Here is a 19,043-nt window from a genome sequence, read left to right as displayed (position 1 = left end):
TGTACTGGTTATTTACCTCCTTCTCCCTGTGGAAGCGCAGCTCCAGGAGGTGGGAGTTGGGGGCCAGCAGCTTCTCTACAAATGTCGCTGGCAGCTTCGTGTTGATCTGGTCGACAATCTGCAAAAGGTCAGGCCCATCTGTTAGGTTAACCCTTCACACTCAGCTCAGCTAACTAACCTAGCAGCTAGCTCAGTTTACTAACCTTAATCTCAAAACACCTCATCTGTGAATTATCAGTAACCAATATATCAATGCTAAGTAAGCGGAAGCAAACACTATTACCCAACATTAGTGACCAACCAAAAACGTATTAGTGCTCAGAATATGACAACTATGCTATGAGAATATGAGAAACAGCAACAGACTGACAATTCTAAGCTTGTGTGAGTGATATGAGGTGTGTGTGCGCTTCTCTCCATCCCTCACCAGTGTGAGCAGGTTGAGCACGGCCATGCTGTACTCAGGGCCGCATCCATGGCAGCTCTCCAGCTGCTCCAGGCCGTACGCAATGACACAGTCCGTCAGCTGGCTGCTCGAGTCCAGGTTCAGGAGCAGCACGCACACACACTCGTTCCCCGCTGTCAGAACCACTTCGGAGAAGAACACCTGCCTGGCCGTGGTGACGCAGGCCAAAACACGGTTCAACACCTGGTACGAGAAAAGCGGAGAGGGTGAGGCATTGGGGTTGTTGCGGACTCTGAACATTTAGGAGAAGCCACACAAGAAGCAATGCAATAAAATGGATTGCAGCTTGTGACTCCACAAGACCAGATGCTTAAATCAAATGCATGCTCGCTTCCGAGAACCACAAGGCTTACATCAGTGACATAGGCCTCGGTGATGGGCGGGCCGCGGATGGGGTTGAACCTCCCGCCGATGCTGCGCACCACTGTGCTAAAGACGCGCAGCAGGGCGGCCAGCTTGGGCAGAGAGACTGTAGGAGGGGGGATGTCCTCGTCCACCGCTTCCCCCGAAACCACGTGACCCAGGTCCTACAGGTACAACACCGGGGGTGGGGGAGAGAGACTAGTTAGACCATGACAGGGACTGGCGGACCAGTCAGAGGTAACTAATGTTCATTTCCTAATACCTTACACTGTGTATATTTATATATGTGTATATACTCGGTGTATGTTTTCCTTTTCTTAAACGACTTCTACAGTGATATGGCAACGAAAATATGTAAACATATTCAATGTACATTATCCAGAAGATCTAGGGAACATGAAAAGATCACATCTTATTTGGCCATCAGCAAACTTAGTTTTCGTGAAAGGCTCTAGATTCATTATGAAATGTTCAAATACAATAACAAGACATTGTAGAACATACCTGATTACTTAATTCATACATTCATATATATATAAAAAAAAAGAAAAAAAGGCTTCATACCTCGGCATAGGCCTCCATATCTTCTAAAAACTGTCCCAACAGGGTTGTGGAGAAAGCCAGGTCTGCCACCCAGAACTGCTCCAGACTCTGTAACCAGCCTGACAAGTGAAGCACCCAGTTTAGTTGAGTGAAGAGGTCTCACTAACTTGTTAAAGATGGTTCCATACGCTAGCTGCTTCTCAAAGTCAAGGAAGGATCTTTCACGGCTGCGTTTCAAGGATGCCACTTCTACGAATCCCGCTAAAGTACTTTTCAGATGTCTAGGATCCTTCCAATTCTACCAAGGATTCCTTCATTTGGAGAATTTTCAAGGATGCTATTGGAGTATTCTCTGCGTTCTTAAACCACACTATCCAATGTGCACGTACCAGAGCCTTTTTTCTTTAAAAGTAGTGTGGCATTTGTGGGTAGGACCTTTTCAATGATGCACATCAGCTCACTCGCTAGACTGGTCCATTATTTGTTTTCTGAATGCTAGGAAGGACTCTTGCCTTGCCTCTAAAGGACCCGATTTGGAAGGAGTCATCCTTAACTTTGAGAAACAGCTACCGAAACAATTAAAACACTTCCTCCTTACCAGACACTTGCAGAGTGAGAGACTGCTTCTGTGTGTGATCAATATGCCAGCCAACCAAGATGTCAACAGTGTCCTTTGGGGAAACAAAAACACACAGTCAGAAGCTGTTAGCAATAAGCTTTGCTCTCATGTATACAACCACAGACCAACACACACACACACCATGAAGAGTCCGGGGGAATTTGGGGCTTGTTTTGCAAGCAGAGATGTTTTTCTCGAACAACACACAGAGCAGAGCTCAGCACATGGGAATTTCTTGTTCAGTCTGAAGTTGAGATTTAAAGCCGCTGGAAGCGAAGTTAGCAGCTCTTGTTAACTTCTGCCAGACTTGACAACTGTAGCACTCCACATGCTCTCCGTTTAGTGTGCTGTGCGCACACACTAATTGGCAAATAAGGAAGCATCTTTCTTCTAAAGTTTTGTGGTTATTACTTTTAAAACGCTGATAACAGAGCCCATGGGGGAAGTGTTTTTGTTTTCTCTAGACACCACTACTTGACAGCTGTCTTGGTGTAGAGACAGTCCAAAAGAGTATGGATTTGAGGGTTTGTTTTGCAATCACACACAGACATGCTGCCACAGCCCTGCACACGTGCACAACACTGGGAAAAGAACCTGTGGTCCTCACCCTGAAGTTGGTGCTGAAGACGTGCGGGTAGCACCGTGCCACCAGCAGGATGCACTTGACGCTCTGGCACAGCACCTCCGGGGTGTCCAGGTTCTCCAGGATGGACTGCAGGCTGCTCATCACCAGCTGGGCAGGGAAGAAGACCGACACAACACAGAGCATACGCCATTATCGCTGCATCCATTTATTCATCAGGCCGATGAATGGTCTATGAATACATTTCACTCATGCATATTCAGTGGTTCAGTGAGCGCTTAGTCCATTTGGAGATTACACTGGCAGATCTCCCATTCAATGAGAGATGATGAACCCACAGATTGAATGTGTGAAATGTAGGCCTCTCGAGCACGGGGAAAGTGATCATCATCGCAGTGCAGTCATTCATTCATTCATTAGCATTGTATTCAGACAGTACAGTAGAAGGGTTTGGGGGGGAATATAGAGGAAAGAAAAGGTTGGTTTATGAGAGTCCATTCCAATTAACATGCAATTTGCTATGCAGGGAAGCCTTTGGGAATGGCCAAAACGCAACCTTGGCTGAAATAAATATTCATGACATGAAAATAAGCCTAACATTCACAACAACAATATCTGTGGGTATGTGCTGAACAGCAGACTGCATATGAATGACCTCCACTCAGCTCAACTCCCAGCCGAAGGGGCTTCGGAGGCCATACCTGCATTACTGACGAGAAGGCCTTCTTCTCCCCCACCATCTCCAGGGCCTTGTAGGTGGCCACCAGGTACAGGAGCTTGACCTCGTCCTTGGTGGAGGCGCTGACCTTGAGGAAGATCCACTTAAAGATCCTCTCGGCCTCGTAGCTGAGCGCGGCGCACAGCAGGCCCAGGCATCCAGCCGCCTCCTGACGCAGCTCCTGTAGCAGCTTACTGCTGCAGGGAGACACGTGGCGTGGGGAGGGAGATATGGGACTGTCAGGAGACTGTTGGGGGAGTTCTACTTCAATAGAGCCTCCCGGCTAAGCAGGGCAGGCGTCTCTCTTGGGAGAACTGGGTAGAAAGAGATTTGACTCCATGACCTTACCTCTCATTCAAAATGTCATTCAGGGTGCCCAAGATAGTATCCAGCTGTTTCACCAGGACCTGTGACAAAGGGAAAGAGCAAAGTCTTTGATTACACACGCTCGCACACACACACACTAGTGCAGAGGACACGAGACATTTCCAATTCGCACACAGATCTCGCCACAAGCATTATAAACATTTTTGGCATCAAGACAACCAAGCATCACCTCAGTGTTTGAAATGGGCAAGGTCACATACATGAATCCATTCCACATACATTAATCCTTCATTAAAATTCTGCAGCAGCGCAAATCTATCAGGTTCAAGCGTCGCCAGCTTCATGCATAACAAATTGAGCCCAGGGTATGGGGAGGAAATAGAGCATACCCTTCTGCTTGGGAAAGGCTGTGCTGTGTCTGTTTCTATGTTTCTATGAAAAGCATGCAATATGGCTCACTACTGAGGGGGAACATGAACCACTGAAATGAAACCCTTTCTTTTCAACACAAACAAACACAAACACAAGTTACACAAGTTACACAGGTTATGGAGTAGAAGAGGAGTGATGATGGTCATGTCTCACCACTTTGTTTTCTGAGTGCAGGATGAACTCCTTCATCTGTTTAAGGGTGGCCAGCCTGCGGTCCCTGTCGTCTTCCCGAGAGACCCTCCGCAGGAGGTTGGCCAGCCGGGACTCATCCGAGTGAGCCATCGGTCGGTCTGTGGACGACACAGGCACCAGAAAACAAGAGAGACTGGGTCAACACTCTCAAACGAGCAGTCAAAGGCAACTTTAAAAGAATCTACATCATCTAAGAGCAATTCAAATGGCTGTGCTGAGGGAAACCCTATTTTGGTAATTACAAGAAATCATCCAGGTAAACAAAGCACCTAGATTGTGAGACACAACCAGTAATTACTCCATTTGATTCAAGTGGCTCGTTTGAATGTTCCACCCACCCTGTGATTTCCTCATGTCCTTTGTAGCTAAAGCACGGTTTCCATGCTGAAAACTGGGTAAATCCGATGTCACATCATTGATCCTCAACTCTTGCCCCAACGACTTCCAACCATAAGTAGTTTCACAGAGACCTCCATCAGCGTCATATCCACCTGCAAACACCAGTGGAAACAGTGGATTTGAAAAACATCAGCATCTTTTAATTCCAATAATTTGACAAATAGACATTATGAAAATAGCGTACCACACAATCATTGAGCAAAAGAATGAATAAGAATGAATCTAATGAACCATCATGACCACAATTTTCACACATAAAACTGCAATAAAGCATATTATTACTTAAGACTATATCTTTGAAAATAAAACATACTATACAGGAGAATAAATAAACGGGCAATGACATCTCTGACTCGAAATGCAAAGACAAAAATCACTGAGCGTAACCAACTGGCACCAGTGATCATTTCCTACTGAACTGGTATTACGAAATCCTTCAAGTTTCTCGTCTTTGGTGATTTCCAAACGCACCCTCACACTAACCTCTTCAAGTCTGTATGGCTCTTCTTAATGTTCACTTAAACAATGTATTCCCAGTGAGTGAAAAGCCTTAACTATATGCGTTGTCGAACACTGTGCGACTGCAGTTATCTCTGGGGCTTTCCTTGCCATCAACACATTAAAGTCGGCCTTCTTTCAGTTTCTGTTCAACATTAGAAACTTGACTCCAACACGCCCACAAACAAAAGCTGCCCATAATGTAAAACTATGAGCCACCAACCCTCTACAGGTACGTACACACACACACACACACACACACACCACATAGAGCCAAGTGGTTATCCAAAAGACAATGACCAAATAAAGCATAAAAACAAAATATGGTGCAAATGGTCAACAACTGTACACTACAAGGTCATGAGATTCCTGGAAAAAGAGGTGGGCGCACTCTGGGTTGACCTACCTCCTTCCTCGAGAGCGTGGGCGTCTGCGTAGGAGTCATTGTGCAGCGGAGGGGTGCCAGGCTGGTCGGAGGGCAAAGTGTCAAAAAGAGCGGTGGTGTCTGCAGGACCGTGGTCTCGTGAAACACTGCACTTCACGCCGTCCGTCACGCAAGCGGACACGCTGTCACCTCTGAAACAACATGCAAAGCGGTCAGAGGCTGTCTGGTCACCTGGCTACTCTGCCTGCCTAATGCTTTATCTTGGGGACTTCAACACCAGTTACATTGAGTGACAATCTAATAATGTGCTGATCTCTATTAAGTTGCCATAGTATTCTTACGGGTTCTTACTCACACAAATTAATGAGACGAGTTCTGTACACTGAAATCTAGTTAACCTTTGACCAACCATCATTTCGCAACCTGGGCTACCCGGGCAGTTACAGCAGCTGGCTTGTCATGCTACATCTTAAAAACACATGCAATGCATTGGAACCATGATATATTATGAATATGTGGATCCAGCCTCTTCACATTAAGCCAATAACAAGCACAACCTACGCTCATCTCAAATGTACCTGCCTTCCAGTGCATACACTGCAGCACAAATATGACTGACTCACTGAAGTCTCTTAACTCTGGCCTAATGTACAATCAATCAGGACAAAGTTCAAAGTTCTAAAAAAAAAAAAAAAAAAAAAAAACAAGGGCAATTGACTCTGCCCTGAAAAAAAAGTTAGATCTTCAGATGTGAAAAAAGGATTTTGTTCTCAAACACAAATATTATTGTTAGAGATAGAAAAATGCAAACCACTTCAATGTATAGTAAGGCTTGAAAGGTAAAGAATGTGAATATCATATACATGAATATTGGGACAAATACTTTTGGTTATGCCTTCAGATTTCCAACACTGTATGTAGTCTTGATTTTGACAACATTTACAAACTTGCACCTTTATCAAAGGCAAAACTGGGTACAACACTCGACTCCCCAGGCTCTCTGAGGGCAAGTGTGTAGACGTCAAAGACCACCTCTGTGCTACACAGATTTTGTTGACAGGCGGACCACACTCATCATTCATGCTCATTACAGATGCTTGCCTCAGTCTATTGAGAATTTGAGCTTGAAACATCAGAGTGTGAAATATACACTGACTGTACTAGAAGCAGATCTAGTATGCAGATCATTGATTATTTTTATGGACTTTAGCTCTGCCAGGCACCTGTGTATGTGGTATGTGCAGGCATTTTACAAGTGTCTATGTGACTGGCCATTCAGCATTCAATGAAAAGAAAGTCTGAAGCTAAAATGTAACTTTTTTTTTAACTTGAAAGCACATTGTATACATCCAACATGGATCAAAACACAGCCGAAACACCATGGCACCAATATCCTCTCAGTTAGGCTGCATATGCTTATGCAAAATTCAAGCCATAATCATAACTCTATAAAACGTTTATGTTTAGGTCTATGAGGTGTAGTATTGGGGGGGGGGGGGGGGGGGGGGTCCACATACTTAAATATGCTGCAGATGCTGAACAACGTGAAAACACAGAATCTACACACAGATGTTTGCCACGAAGCCGATCTCCTTTCTAAATCCGAGTACTTAACAATTTCAAGACAATCGGAGGTGCGCCAGGAGACAACGGGTATCTGATAGTAGTAAGCAGGGCATCGCTAGGCCTTGTCTAGTCCCACATATAAACGTGCTTCCCAATCAAAGCTATCCGTATGTCCAAGCTATCCAAACAACACACTCGGTAAGGAGTATGAACTCATACCGCTATAGTTTGCCCTCTGCTTAGAATTTATAACATAACCAAACTTGCAACCCTCTGTGCCATCACAAAACGTCAACATTACCATACTGTCCGCTAACATAGTAAGTACTTAGGTAAAAATGCCTACCTAAAATTTTACAAATGGCCGATATGTTCAGCGTTTTCAGTCAACTGTCATTTCCGCAGTCCTTGTAGGGACTACGGTTAAAAAAGTGTGACCCTATATGAGTAGATTACCGCAGACTACAGTTTGCGGGATTCTTATAAGTGAAAGTCGCTGCTACAATAACGCTAGATCAGTTTGGTTACTTTGCCTTCTTGTCTCTCCAGATTTATGTCTTCTATAGGCACACTGTAAATGAAACTGCTAACATTTATGTCTGTAGATCCTATCAATACAAATCTTAATGAGATCTACAGTGCATCATCCTGGCCAGGAAGCTGTTTGTTGTATGTGCAATACTTGTTACTCTAAAAATTAGTAATGAACAGACTCTGTTCTTATCCAAGGGGTTAGCCTAGTGATGGCTTAGCCCCACAAACCATAATTGTCTAGTGACGTCCCTGGCAGTAAGCAATCATGTTGTGTGCACTGTGCAAACTTGACAGCAAGCATTATAATGCAATGGTGCCCATACCAGTGGGTCTGTAAAGCTAGCAATCCAACGTTAGCTTACTAGCCAAAAACCTTTGTGGTTACACCCAACTCAACACGTATGCTAACAGGAGAATGTAGCTAAGGTAACCTTCCGTGTTTGATTTTCTGCCAAATGTATGGTCTTGTCATCGACGTACTCAACATGGTGTCGACTTTGAACTTTTCCACCATACATAATTCCACCACATTTATGAGGCAAAAAGGAAGTTTGTAGGCCTATTTTCAACCAACTCAATTCCAAACATTCTCCACGTTTGCTAAGTGGTTCGCACCAGCTAGTTAGCCAGCAGTCATGGCTGGCTACCGACAATTTCATGGGTCAGCCAAGTTACCGTTGGGTTGGCCTCGGAATACCGAGTGGCTAGTTTGCTTACTACCGTTTGGATCTACAATCCGTGACAAAATAATGCAAACACATTTCACTGTACCAGCGAGTTAAGCGAACAACTCTAGCTACGTTGGCTAGGTAGGATAACAACATATCAAAGGCTAACTGAGCTAGGTACATGTTCCCACGGAGAACACAAGCATTGCTTGACTACTGAATTCGGCAGTTAGTTAGCTAGCTAGCTGGGCAGCAAGGAAATGCATAATAAAGCTGACTGGGCAAGTAAGTTATACATTAACTAAGTTAGTGAGATGAATGACTTAGTTTGACAGAACGGCTACCTCTGGCGTGGCATTGCACCTATATTTTCCGATTAATAGCCTGTCGATGTAGGTTCCCAGGCATATTTCCACTTTCTCACGATGCAACGTATCCCACCAAGTGGTGAGGTCCTTGTTTAGCTTAGTAGCTAGCACAGCTGGGCAATATTGGGGATAACGTGCTAACCCTAGCCGTCGACCAAAACTAGTTAACCCAGCGCTAAATGTGTCCCTCTTATCATAAGCATAAACGATAAGGACACAGTCACCATCATAGCTTATTTGCTAGCTCACAGGAGTCAACGTTACCTGTTACCGCGCTAGCTGAGGTTAACTAATTTTACCTAGCAGCTGAAAATATAACTCATTAGCCAGCAATGTGGTTCCACATTGTTCAGCCCATGATGGTTAGCAAAGCGTTAAAGATAGCAATACCCGTCTCATTCTCACGTGGGGTAACCAACGTTACTGAACAGCTATGAAAAGTATCTGTGTCTAGGCCTGTCGAATCCTCGTTCTATTTTGGACCGACTCACCCGTGGCGCTATACCAACCTGGGCTGCCAATCATTCCAGTTTCGCTGCAGTTTGTGGGCGCTGCTAAGCCGAGACCCGAGGGCTTTGCGGCTCATTACCTTTGCGAGGACAGCATGACCCGCACTCAACGGGCAAAAGTCGTGCTCACAATTATTTTCTGTCTGTCCTACTTCTTGTCCATGAATGAATTGGGGAAGCAAAATAACCCACAGCTCTGGCAATGTATGGGAATACCAGGTGTCGGCCTCGCACTCCCTTCTCTATTTCTGTGGACCTGTGAACGAGAGTGCATTTCATTAGCTTCAGGATACTCGCCAGTGCCATCTACCGGTCACTTATGACCATTCAGTTACGACAGCATTATTTGAACTACAAGTCCCATTATCTCTTCGTCTCGTGCTATAGGCATCTTTTATTTCTAAAAACAAAAAAACCGATTGTGTTGCTTTGACCTTCACTGTTTTGAAGTCATTTTACATATATTGTCAAGACTATAGTAGGCTGTTACGTTACAAAAAAGAACATATTCAAGTTGTGTATAGATTTGATTATTAATTGTGTCAACAATACCAAATTGACAGACTTGGCTCTGAGAAATTATACAAGAACACTATCTAACCCTTAATTCTGAGAGAGATTATCACATACTGCTCCTCCCTCAGTGGCCCTTTCCTTGCCTTGCTCCTCCTGTTGATCAGTGGCTACATTGCTTTCGATGTGCGGTTGCCTAGAGACAGCAGGATGAGTAGGAGTGAACAGAGAGGCTGAGCAGCAGGTGGCAGTTGAAATTACGAACAAGATGGAATGTGAGTTCTTAATATTAGCCCTATTTTGAAACATGCTGGCAAATTAAGGTGTTTCTTAGTGAAAACATTTTTATGGATATGGACTTTATGGGGACACAAGCACATTTATGGGACAAAAGCACAGCCTCAGTCAATGGGATTCTCATAGTGCTGACATGAGATTGCAAATATAACAGGTTCGGTGATTATCAAGACGTCAGATGGTGTTCACTACATGAAGAAAACTGTTTTACGGGAAGGTCGTTATAACAGTACAAGACCCCAAGAGATTCTCACAATTGGAATACCCCCTTAGTTTGACAACCACATTAGATCCCTGTAGCAGCCTCTTTAGGCTACTACACTTGGCAGTGGATGTGCACGGTAACTCTGCCTTCCTTCCAACTGACAGACATTGCAGTGCTGCCATTCGGAACACTTTACTTTCGAGGCTTTTAATAAATTCAACCAGCAACTGCCTTCCAAACATCATTTTAGAGATTCCCAGAGGGACCAAAGCACAGCTTGTTATGCCACACAAGCGATGCACTCAGTTTAAGTAGCTGTTAAAGATCTCCCATTACATTCTCAAATATATGTAAGCTATAGGGAAATGTGTGTGTGTGTGTGATTGAGTGCGTACGTGCGTGGTTGTAAAATGAATCTCACTTTGGGAACCACACCCAAATGCATGATGCAGTTTTAACCACAAGATGGTAGTATACAACTAAAATATTGGACAAGTTCACAATAAAATGGGATAATCATTGTAGGCTACATGCCCCCCTTTTCAATGATTGTTTAATAATAATTGTAATTTTCATTAAGCTTCATTAATCTCTCCAAGTGAATTCCAGTGAATAGTTAGTATGTGGTGAATTCATTTTAGTAGCCTATGTGTGTGCTTTACACAACGATCCAACCTTGGCCTCTACATAACTTACACATCAAGTTGCCAGGCAACAGAGCAGCACAATAAACAGTGGAGGAGTTGAGAGGTTGTGAGATGACATCTGATGTCTTTGAGATGAGAAAGACTATTTCATTGTTTTGATGCCAGGGACACTAAGTAGACATTGCTGCCAAGAAGAGGGTTATGAACATATCATTTTATATCAGTGTTACTGGGATATGGAAATGGTTTTCAAAGCAATTAGCAAATGGGATCTAAAGGCTTAATTTCATTTTTTTTCACCCACAGGTCCTAGACAGCTTCAGTCCTGAAGTGAAAACATTGTGAGTTAAATTGGTGTTACAAATTACCCTCAACCAAAATGGCACAGTGCCCTGAGCCGATTGGGTTCAAGACAATAACATTGCTAAACGAGTGGAAAAATGAGGACAGACAAAGACCGGGGCACAATGAACTGCTAATTTAAATGGAGCTCAATTACAGTGAGCGAGCTGACCATTTTTCAGTGAACATCAATTAACTCGACTTTGTACATGGCAAACAAGCCTCCTCTCCTGCACCAATGGCCGGTGAGTGCTTGATGAAATCTTAATTACTTGGAAATTGGTAGCAGTGTGCCTTCCCCTCGTTAGCGGCGTGTGCAGCTGTTTAATTAGGGCTCGGTCCAGCAGAAGAAGAGTGCCATGACAGTCATATTCTGTCTCCCATGGAAGTCGGAGCAGATTGAGGGGGGCTATCAATAACCCAAACGGCCCCACAGGAATTTGTGTGACGACCAGGAAGGGCCAACTCACTTTCAGTGTTTGTGCAAGAAGGCATTTTGCACTACAAATACACAGGATGTCACTGGCCTGTTGAGGAAAAATGTCCAATCAGTAAAAGGGGTTTAGATGTCTCCCTCATACAGCTATGCCACTGGATTGTCACACACCCTCACCACCTCAAGTGAGAGGAAAATTAAATGAGCCCTGTAGTTTTTATTGGGGGGGGGGGGTTATATGGCAGTCCAGCCAAAAGAGGGAGAAAGCAGGCCATGAAGAGAGCATTTTAAGGCAACTCAACATTTTGGACTGAGCCCTGTCCCACAACCAAGGGGACATCTTGCAATAAGTAAATCCATCCCCGGTCTTCCACCCATCAACTATTGACCACGTCTTCCATCTGACTTAAAGTCAATGTCGAGAAGCAGTGGATATATTTAGCAGACGCACATGTTCAGATTCATTACTCTCAGATGGATTTTGGGTACACCCAATGATGCACTGGAAAAGTCCAAACAAATGACTGAGTTTTGGGCTTAGTTTGAAGACCACGTGGTGAATTTATTCTTGAGGGAGGATTATAAACCGTAGCGAAGTAACTGTTCAAAGTCTCCACAGTGAGGGGGCTGCAGAAGATCAATAGTTGTTCCTTATCAAGTGGGCTTGCAGGAGGGCTTTAATCGGTTTAATAGATCAGCCAGGTCACAATGAAGAACAGACACTAACCACGTGGTTCGTAAACTTCCCTAGAGTATCTTTGTGGGGCCCCCGCCTCACGCACACACAAACACACTCACACCAAACACTTTTACTGTTTGGACAGCAAATCCCTTGTCTGCCCACACTTTGAGATCATTAAAAGTCTTTCGGAGACCTAGTCGACTGTGCCCACATTTCTTTTTAACTGTGCTGAGACTCCCAGTGCAGTCTCCCTCCATATTTAGCCTCCCTATCTGAGTCAGTGTTCTATCTGTCTCCCTCACAGTAAGTGGCACCAAGTCATATCTGTTTGGACAGGAAACAGTCCACACCGAGATAACTGGAAATTCTGGGCCTTTAACACCAAAGGCCGGACAGGCGTGGAGAGATAAGACGGACAAGCAAATAACTCAACACAGCTAAGTAGGTGAGTGAAACTTTAGGACATTTGTGCATTTCTTATGAAAAACATGTTTTTATACACCCTGGCTATCTGTTCAGTTAGTTTAGTGTGGAAGAAGTTAATGATATGGATGTCATTTCATCTTCTTAACCACCACCAGCCCTTTTAAATAATACATCTTCTGGTCAGATACCAGAGCGAGCCAAGATTGACATCTACATGGAATGATGAAAGGGTAGGGGGAATTAGACCGAGAGTGTTTGGGAACTTCTCAGGTTAAAGGTCAGGGCTAGATATGCATGTCCAGTGAGAACGAGAAATGACCTCCACCGGTCATGGGATCACAGATGAGAACTACAGAGACAGTTCATTTAGAGACAGAAAACGAGAGATACATCTGCGTCCGAATAGCAGCCTTACGGCCCCTTCATTTGCAAATATCCCTGAGCCATCTACTCCAGCCTGAGGACAAAACATCTCAGCGTTCCAGCAGTTGTCTCATGAACGTGAGATGACGCGAGAGAGTACGAGCACTCCCCGGCATCTGGGCTCCTCTCACCAGCAAACTTGCTCACGTGCAGATGGGACCACGGAGCCCAAAAAACACACACACAGGCTCGGTCAATGTTACGAAATCGCAGATGTGCCCAGGCCAGATCAGGAGGAACTGGAGAACAGAACCTGTCTGTTGGTGTTATTGCCAGATGAGCTGATTTCACTGTGTGGACTCGTCCACAGATGTGAAGCCGAGCATGTGAGCCACTTCTCTCTCTGCCATGGGTGGCCCACACAATAAACAAACAGGTTCGACAGCAACCCACACTGGCGTGGACTGAAATTGTCCTGCGGGGGGTGTTAAGGAGTTTGTCATGCATTCCATCTTGAATCTGTTTTTGGGAAGGTATCATATGTCCGGCTTCTCAGCGCATGTGACGTGTGAGATACATTGTTTATGGAGCCAAACCAAATAACTGTAATGCATTTTTCCAGTTTACATTGTTAGTTTTTAATATACTGGCTTCTGTGTGCAAAAATAGGTCAGTCGTAAAGTCCAACTGTCTTCAGACTGCCATTTCTGTGGCCAAGGGTTGTGACTGCGCTCACCTCATTAGTCAGAACTGTTTCTAATAAACACCTCTCTCTCAGTGACACACACTGAGGACCTCCTGGCGAGAACCCCTGATATCTTAACTCTCTGAGAGGCTTCTCTTCCTTATATGGCTGTTCCTGCTCTACAATGCAAACCCAATTTAAAAACAGAGAAAATATAACAGGCTTGAGGAGAGGGAGAGGAACCAAAACTAGAGAAATAACTGGTGTAGAAAAATGGGGAAGCAAAGAAAAGTAACATTTTCATAAAACGCAGTCCTCAAAGAAAGAATATTGTCCTAAAACATCTCAAACACTGAGCAAAACTAGTATATTTTTCCATAACAAAGATTCATGATATGCATGTAGAGCTTGCATAGATGTATGGTATGTCATTAATGTCATTATGAAAAGCATTATTTGCAATGAGAGCAACATTTTGTAGCAAGTAGCTGTATAACTCACATTTCATTTGATCTACTGCTGCAAAGAGAACTCATTTGATTTCTTCACTGGCTTCTTCTTTCCTCTAATTATTTCAGGCTTAGTGGGTGTGGGTTTGTATCTCTCCCTTTCTGTCTCTCTCTCTCTCTCTCTCTTTCTCTCTCCCTCTCTCTCAAAGGTGAAGTCAGTGAGCTGGACTGGGCTGAGGGGGAAGAGTCTGGCAAAAAGGCAGGGGTTCAAAGACTTGCACACACCCTCCAAGTGCTCAGAGCCTCCACACTGGACAGCATACACCCTCATTCATCCACACTCACATGGACACTGGACTGACAACCTCTTTCCCTTGGAAAATGTTCTTTTGGGAACTGTGTTTGGTTCTGCTTCTCCGTGGTTCCCAAGTGAGGGCTATACCGTCCACCAACATCAAGATCACACAAGGTGAGAAGCGCTTTGTCAGGAAGGCCTGAACCCTTTACCGGATACTACATCTCTTGTGAGAGGAGTTGGTCTTTACTCTTCCAGAGGTTGCTGATCATCTTGAGGGGCATACTCTTTTTGTTTGTGTCTTTGCTGTCGTGGATGCATAGTCCTTCTAATGCCTAAAGTTGGGAGCTTTTGGGGGCTTAAAGGTGGGGCTTGTTTTTCAGACTCACTGTTGAAGTTCTGGGATTCAATAGAAGCGAGTGCTGTGTTGTTTTATGAGAAAGTCAGCATTTTATAGTCTGAGATATGTGACGGGCTCAGAGAGAACGTATGGCTTGAGTTAAGAAAAGTGAGAAAATGAGTCAGTCTTGACTCGCATCATAGATCAGACATGTATGGATTATAGGGATTAGCTTGTAGTATTTTTGTTTCTCTTTGAGGCTTTCAAGATGTTTGAAATGATTAAAATGTCCAGAATTTGTGATTGTTTTCTAGCATTTGTGCAAGTCACATCCTATTGTTCTTTCTGGTGTCAGATTAGGTTGTTGTTGCATCGCATGGATTCATTGTGTTGAGTTATTCCCACCGCACTTCACCATAAAAAAGACACTGCCACATTAGTTTCAGTCTACCAAAACCAAAGGAGATGAGTAACAGTCACTGAATTTGAAAGAAGACCACACAATAAAAAAATACTCTCAGTATAGCACCCTGACTTGCAGTCAAGTCTTGGATCAAATGTTTTAAGACCTCTTCATTGTCTGACACAATACTGTCGCAACCTTCATAATACACATGGTAATAACCGAAAGTCTTTTTTAAGGATGCGGCTTGAAGTTGTGATGTCATCACCATTCCAATACTTTAACCCCCCAAAATCTTGCCCCCCTCCCAGCTTTGCCCCTGCAGTTGCCAGATGCCACCCAGCCTATCACCTGCCCCCTGTTCTGGACCGAGTTCGAGGGGAACTGCTACCGCTTCTTCCCTCTCAATCGCACATGGGCGGAGGCAGACCTGTACTGTGCAGAGTTCTCCAATGGCCACAGGTCCGCCAAGCTCACCTCCATACACAGGTGAGCATAGCGGAGTTGTTCCGAGTTTTATATTTATAACCGTAGATGATGTTTGGAGGCAGATTTCCAAACATTACACATTCATTTCTCCTCTCTGCCAATGTCTCTGTGTTTAAATTGTGTGCAACATTACATCACTTGTAATTGGTGTTTGGGAAAAGGCTTTACCAAATAAAACAGAACAGATAAAGAACTGGCTATAACAGAGCATTGCATTGTGTGGCTGATTAAGGTAAAAAGGAGAATGAGAGTTTTAAATTTAAAACAGACTGGACAACAGACTGGACTGGAAATGTAACACTGAGGCTGTCTACAGGAGAGGACAGAGCAGACTCTAGTTATTGAGCAAGCTCAGGTCCTTCAATATGTACAGCAAGATGTTGCATATATTTTTCTAGTCTGTTGTTGCAAGTGCAGTGTTCTTTGCAGCCATCTGTTGGGGCAGCACCATCAGAGCCAGCAACTCTAAGAAACTGAAAAACTGATAAAGAAAGAATGGCTCTGTGCTGGGGACCGCTCTGTGCTGGGGACTGCTGTGTGCTGGGGACTGCTCTTTACTGGGTACTGCTCTGTGCCGGGGACTGCTCTGGAGCTCCTAGAGGTGGTTGTGGAGAGAAGGATGTTGCACAAGCTGCTCAGCATAATGGACAACACTATAGTAACCCTACACAACCTACTGGTCAGACAACAGTGTTTTCAGTCAGAGGCCCTTTTAGCTCCATTGCAATAAGGACCGTTACAGGAAGTAATTCATGCCAACACAATAGCCATCTACAATGACTCCGCTCTGTGCCATGAGACTCAGGGGCAATGCACAATGCACATTTTACATTGAATTTGCAAATTAATAGCAATATCCTGCTTTAAAGTTAAATTCTATTTTTATTGTATTTATTTGTATCTAGGACAGTTGCTTTTTATATAGATAGATAGATAGATAGATAGATAGATACATATTGTAATTCTGTCTTCTGTCTTTTTTACCTACCTCAATGTTTGTGTTTATTTGTAAGTTATGTAAATTGCTGCCTTAACACTAACATTACCCTTTGGGCATGAGTAATCTATATATCTATCTTTAAAAAATAAAATAAACGGATGTATTCTGACCCCTGCCCACAGCTGGGAGGAGAATGTGTTTGTGTATGACCTGGTGAACAGCCGTATCCCCGGCATCCCCACGGACATCTGGATTGGCCTTCATGACAGGCGACAGGTAAACATCTACCTCATCTTTATTTAATCCCTCTTTCAAACAATCTCCCAATCTCCATTCATCTCTAAATCCACTTCCAGCTCTATCTCTCTCTCTCTCTCTCTCTCTCTCTCTCTCTCTCTCTCTCTCTCTCGCTCTCTCTCAGTTCACTTTCTCATAACACAGGCACATTAAAATCCTCACAAATGTAAACTTGCACACAGCCTCAAGGGGACACGTCTTCGATAACACGTAAAACGAGAGCAGCATTATAGAACAGTGCAAATCACTAATGCCCTTTGACTGGTAGAAACACAGCACTCCCCATGGCCAGTGAGCAATGCCTTAACTCCGGCCAATAAACCCTCACAGCAGAACACACATCCATCTAGCGGACTCTGACTCTGCCTTTGAAGGTGATTTATGGACTAGCCCTAACTACAGTGCAAACACTTTGAGTGTGTCAGCATTTTTGTCGTCCCTGTCCTTCTTTGCTCCGAGGAGTTTCCTTGATGTGAAACAGAAGATGTTACATGTGTGACCGTTGCACTGGTCAAGGTAGGATGGGGGAGGTGTGGAGGGGGAGGGGGAGGGGGGCAGGGGATGTGTGTTAATTCTGTTATTGCTGGCTGCTTCCACAGGAGGGCACCCTAGAGTGGACCGATGGTTCTTCCTATGAGTACAGCTACTGGGATGGGAACCAACCGGATGATGGGATCCACCGGATCCCAGAGGAGGAGGACTGTGTGGAGATCTGGTACAGACAAAACAGTGGTGGGTGATTCCAACATTCCAAGTGTTTGTATGATAACATGAGGGAAAACAATCCAACAGCAATGTAGACCTGTTATACCGGTAGACATTACAACAAAGGTTGGTAAGGTACCTTTGGTATTTTGTTAATTGATGAGTACATGTTACAAAATGTACTGCATCATACAGTTGAAACAGTTTCCTCAATGACACAATTGAGTCCATTGTAGTAAGTATCCAGATGCCAGATGTTTTTTTTGTTATGATTTTCAGACAATGTCATATAATGATAGTGTCTGTCTAGCAGTGCGTGAGTGATGAAGGCTGCTCTGTTGTTTGTCCGTCATCTTTGCCAGCTCTGAGGTCCTGGAATGACAACAGCTGTGACAAGGCCTTTCCCTTCGTGTGCAAGATCCCTACACTGGATAACTAGACTTCCAGCTGCCTCCGGCTCTCCTTCCGCCTCCCTTCATTCAGCTTCCTCCGAGTGAGTGAGGCCAAAACTCTCCGCCCTCCACAAGGAACCCTGCTGTCTGTCTAAGACCTCCCATCCCACCACAGCTCCTCGCTGGGACCTCAACAGGACCTCTTTTCTCTTCCTTTCATTTTTCCTAAACCTCCACGCTCCTCCTTTTTATTTACTGCCTTCACCTCTCTGGCCCTCTCTGTCAGCACAGCAGCTCCTCCACCTCTCCGCTTCTTTCACGGCTAATCACTGCTCTGGGCTTCTATCACTCCTCTCACCCCTCTATGACCACTCAGTTTTTTCCATCTCCACTTCTCCTTTCCTTTCCTCTCCTCTCCTCTCTTCTCTTGTCCTATCTTATCTTCTCTTCTCCTCTCCTCTCCTCTCCTCTCTTCTCCTCTCATCTCTGCTTCTCTCCTCTCCTCTCCTCTCCTCTCCTCCTGTGCCCCACAGGACACGGGGCCAGAACATTACACCGTCCTGCACGCAGCCTGTCCATCTGGGGTGCATTTAAACTCCTGAGTCATCCCAGTCTGTCTCCTCTCGGCTGGAAGAACATCCCCATATGCGCTACCAGCAACTGCGCTCTGATCCTACGCTATTATGACGTGTTGTAACTTTTCTGTTTTTACATTTCTGTGGATGTTTCATCAGCCTTTTTTTTGAGTAGTTGTGTAAGTGTGTGTGTGTATGTGTGCATTCTGTTTCTGTTTCATCTGCCCATGTCGTCAGTCAAAACAACGGAACCACAAAGACACACACACAGAGGGAAGCCATGTTCCGATGGGTGCTGCTCAAGTAGAACGGCTGTGAAGTCTCCACCCTTTCCCCTGTGGCCCGTTCGGAAAAGGAGGAGACTTTTTATGGGGTTCCGTGTGTCGTGTATG

General features: G+C 44.5%; 2 protein-coding genes across 5 annotated transcripts in view; one reads left to right on the top strand and one right to left on the bottom strand.

Annotated features, from left to right (window-relative positions):
- smg1 (SMG1 nonsense mediated mRNA decay associated PI3K related kinase) overlaps window positions 1-9,465 on the bottom strand; it is a 39,551-nt gene extending 30,086 nt beyond the window's left edge. The window contains exons 1-12 of one of the 4 annotated variants that reach the window (XM_012827184.3): window positions 9,171-9,465; window positions 5,547-5,716; window positions 4,582-4,734; window positions 4,205-4,341; window positions 3,641-3,699; window positions 3,276-3,489; window positions 2,599-2,724; window positions 1,971-2,043; window positions 1,394-1,491; window positions 820-993; window positions 428-649; window positions 17-118 (exon numbers count right to left, since the gene is read on the bottom strand). In XM_012827184.3, coding sequence (XP_012682638.2) covers window positions 17-118; window positions 428-649; window positions 820-993; window positions 1,394-1,491; window positions 1,971-2,043; window positions 2,599-2,724; window positions 3,276-3,489; window positions 3,641-3,699; window positions 4,205-4,341; window positions 4,582-4,734; window positions 5,547-5,716; window positions 9,171-9,247 — 1,605 coding nt within the window. In that variant the 5' untranslated portion in view covers window positions 9,248-9,465. The other 3 variants (XM_031565549.2, XM_031565552.1, XM_031565558.2) reach the window with 3 other exon arrangements.
- A 1,673-nt stretch (window positions 9,466-11,138) lies between these two features.
- Window positions 11,139-18,471, top strand: clec19a (C-type lectin domain containing 19A). Its single transcript, XM_012827105.2, has 7 exons — window positions 11,139-11,173; window positions 12,597-12,737; window positions 14,425-14,684; window positions 15,565-15,742; window positions 16,865-16,958; window positions 17,579-17,711; window positions 18,047-18,471. The coding sequence occupies exons 3-7, from the start codon at window positions 14,561-14,563 to the stop codon at window positions 18,121-18,123; spliced, it is 606 nt and encodes a 201-aa protein (XP_012682559.2). The 5' UTR covers window positions 11,139-11,173; window positions 12,597-12,737; window positions 14,425-14,560; the 3' UTR covers window positions 18,124-18,471.
- The last annotated feature ends 572 nt before the right edge of the window (window positions 18,472-19,043 follow it).

This window comes from Clupea harengus, chromosome 1, assembly GCF_900700415.2.
Source record: "Clupea harengus chromosome 1, Ch_v2.0.2, whole genome shotgun sequence".
Taxonomy (NCBI): Eukaryota; Metazoa; Chordata; class Actinopteri; order Clupeiformes; family Clupeidae; genus Clupea; species Clupea harengus.
The sequence above is the reverse complement of the archived record's forward strand: the minus strand, read 5'-3'. Positions and strand labels throughout refer to the sequence as shown.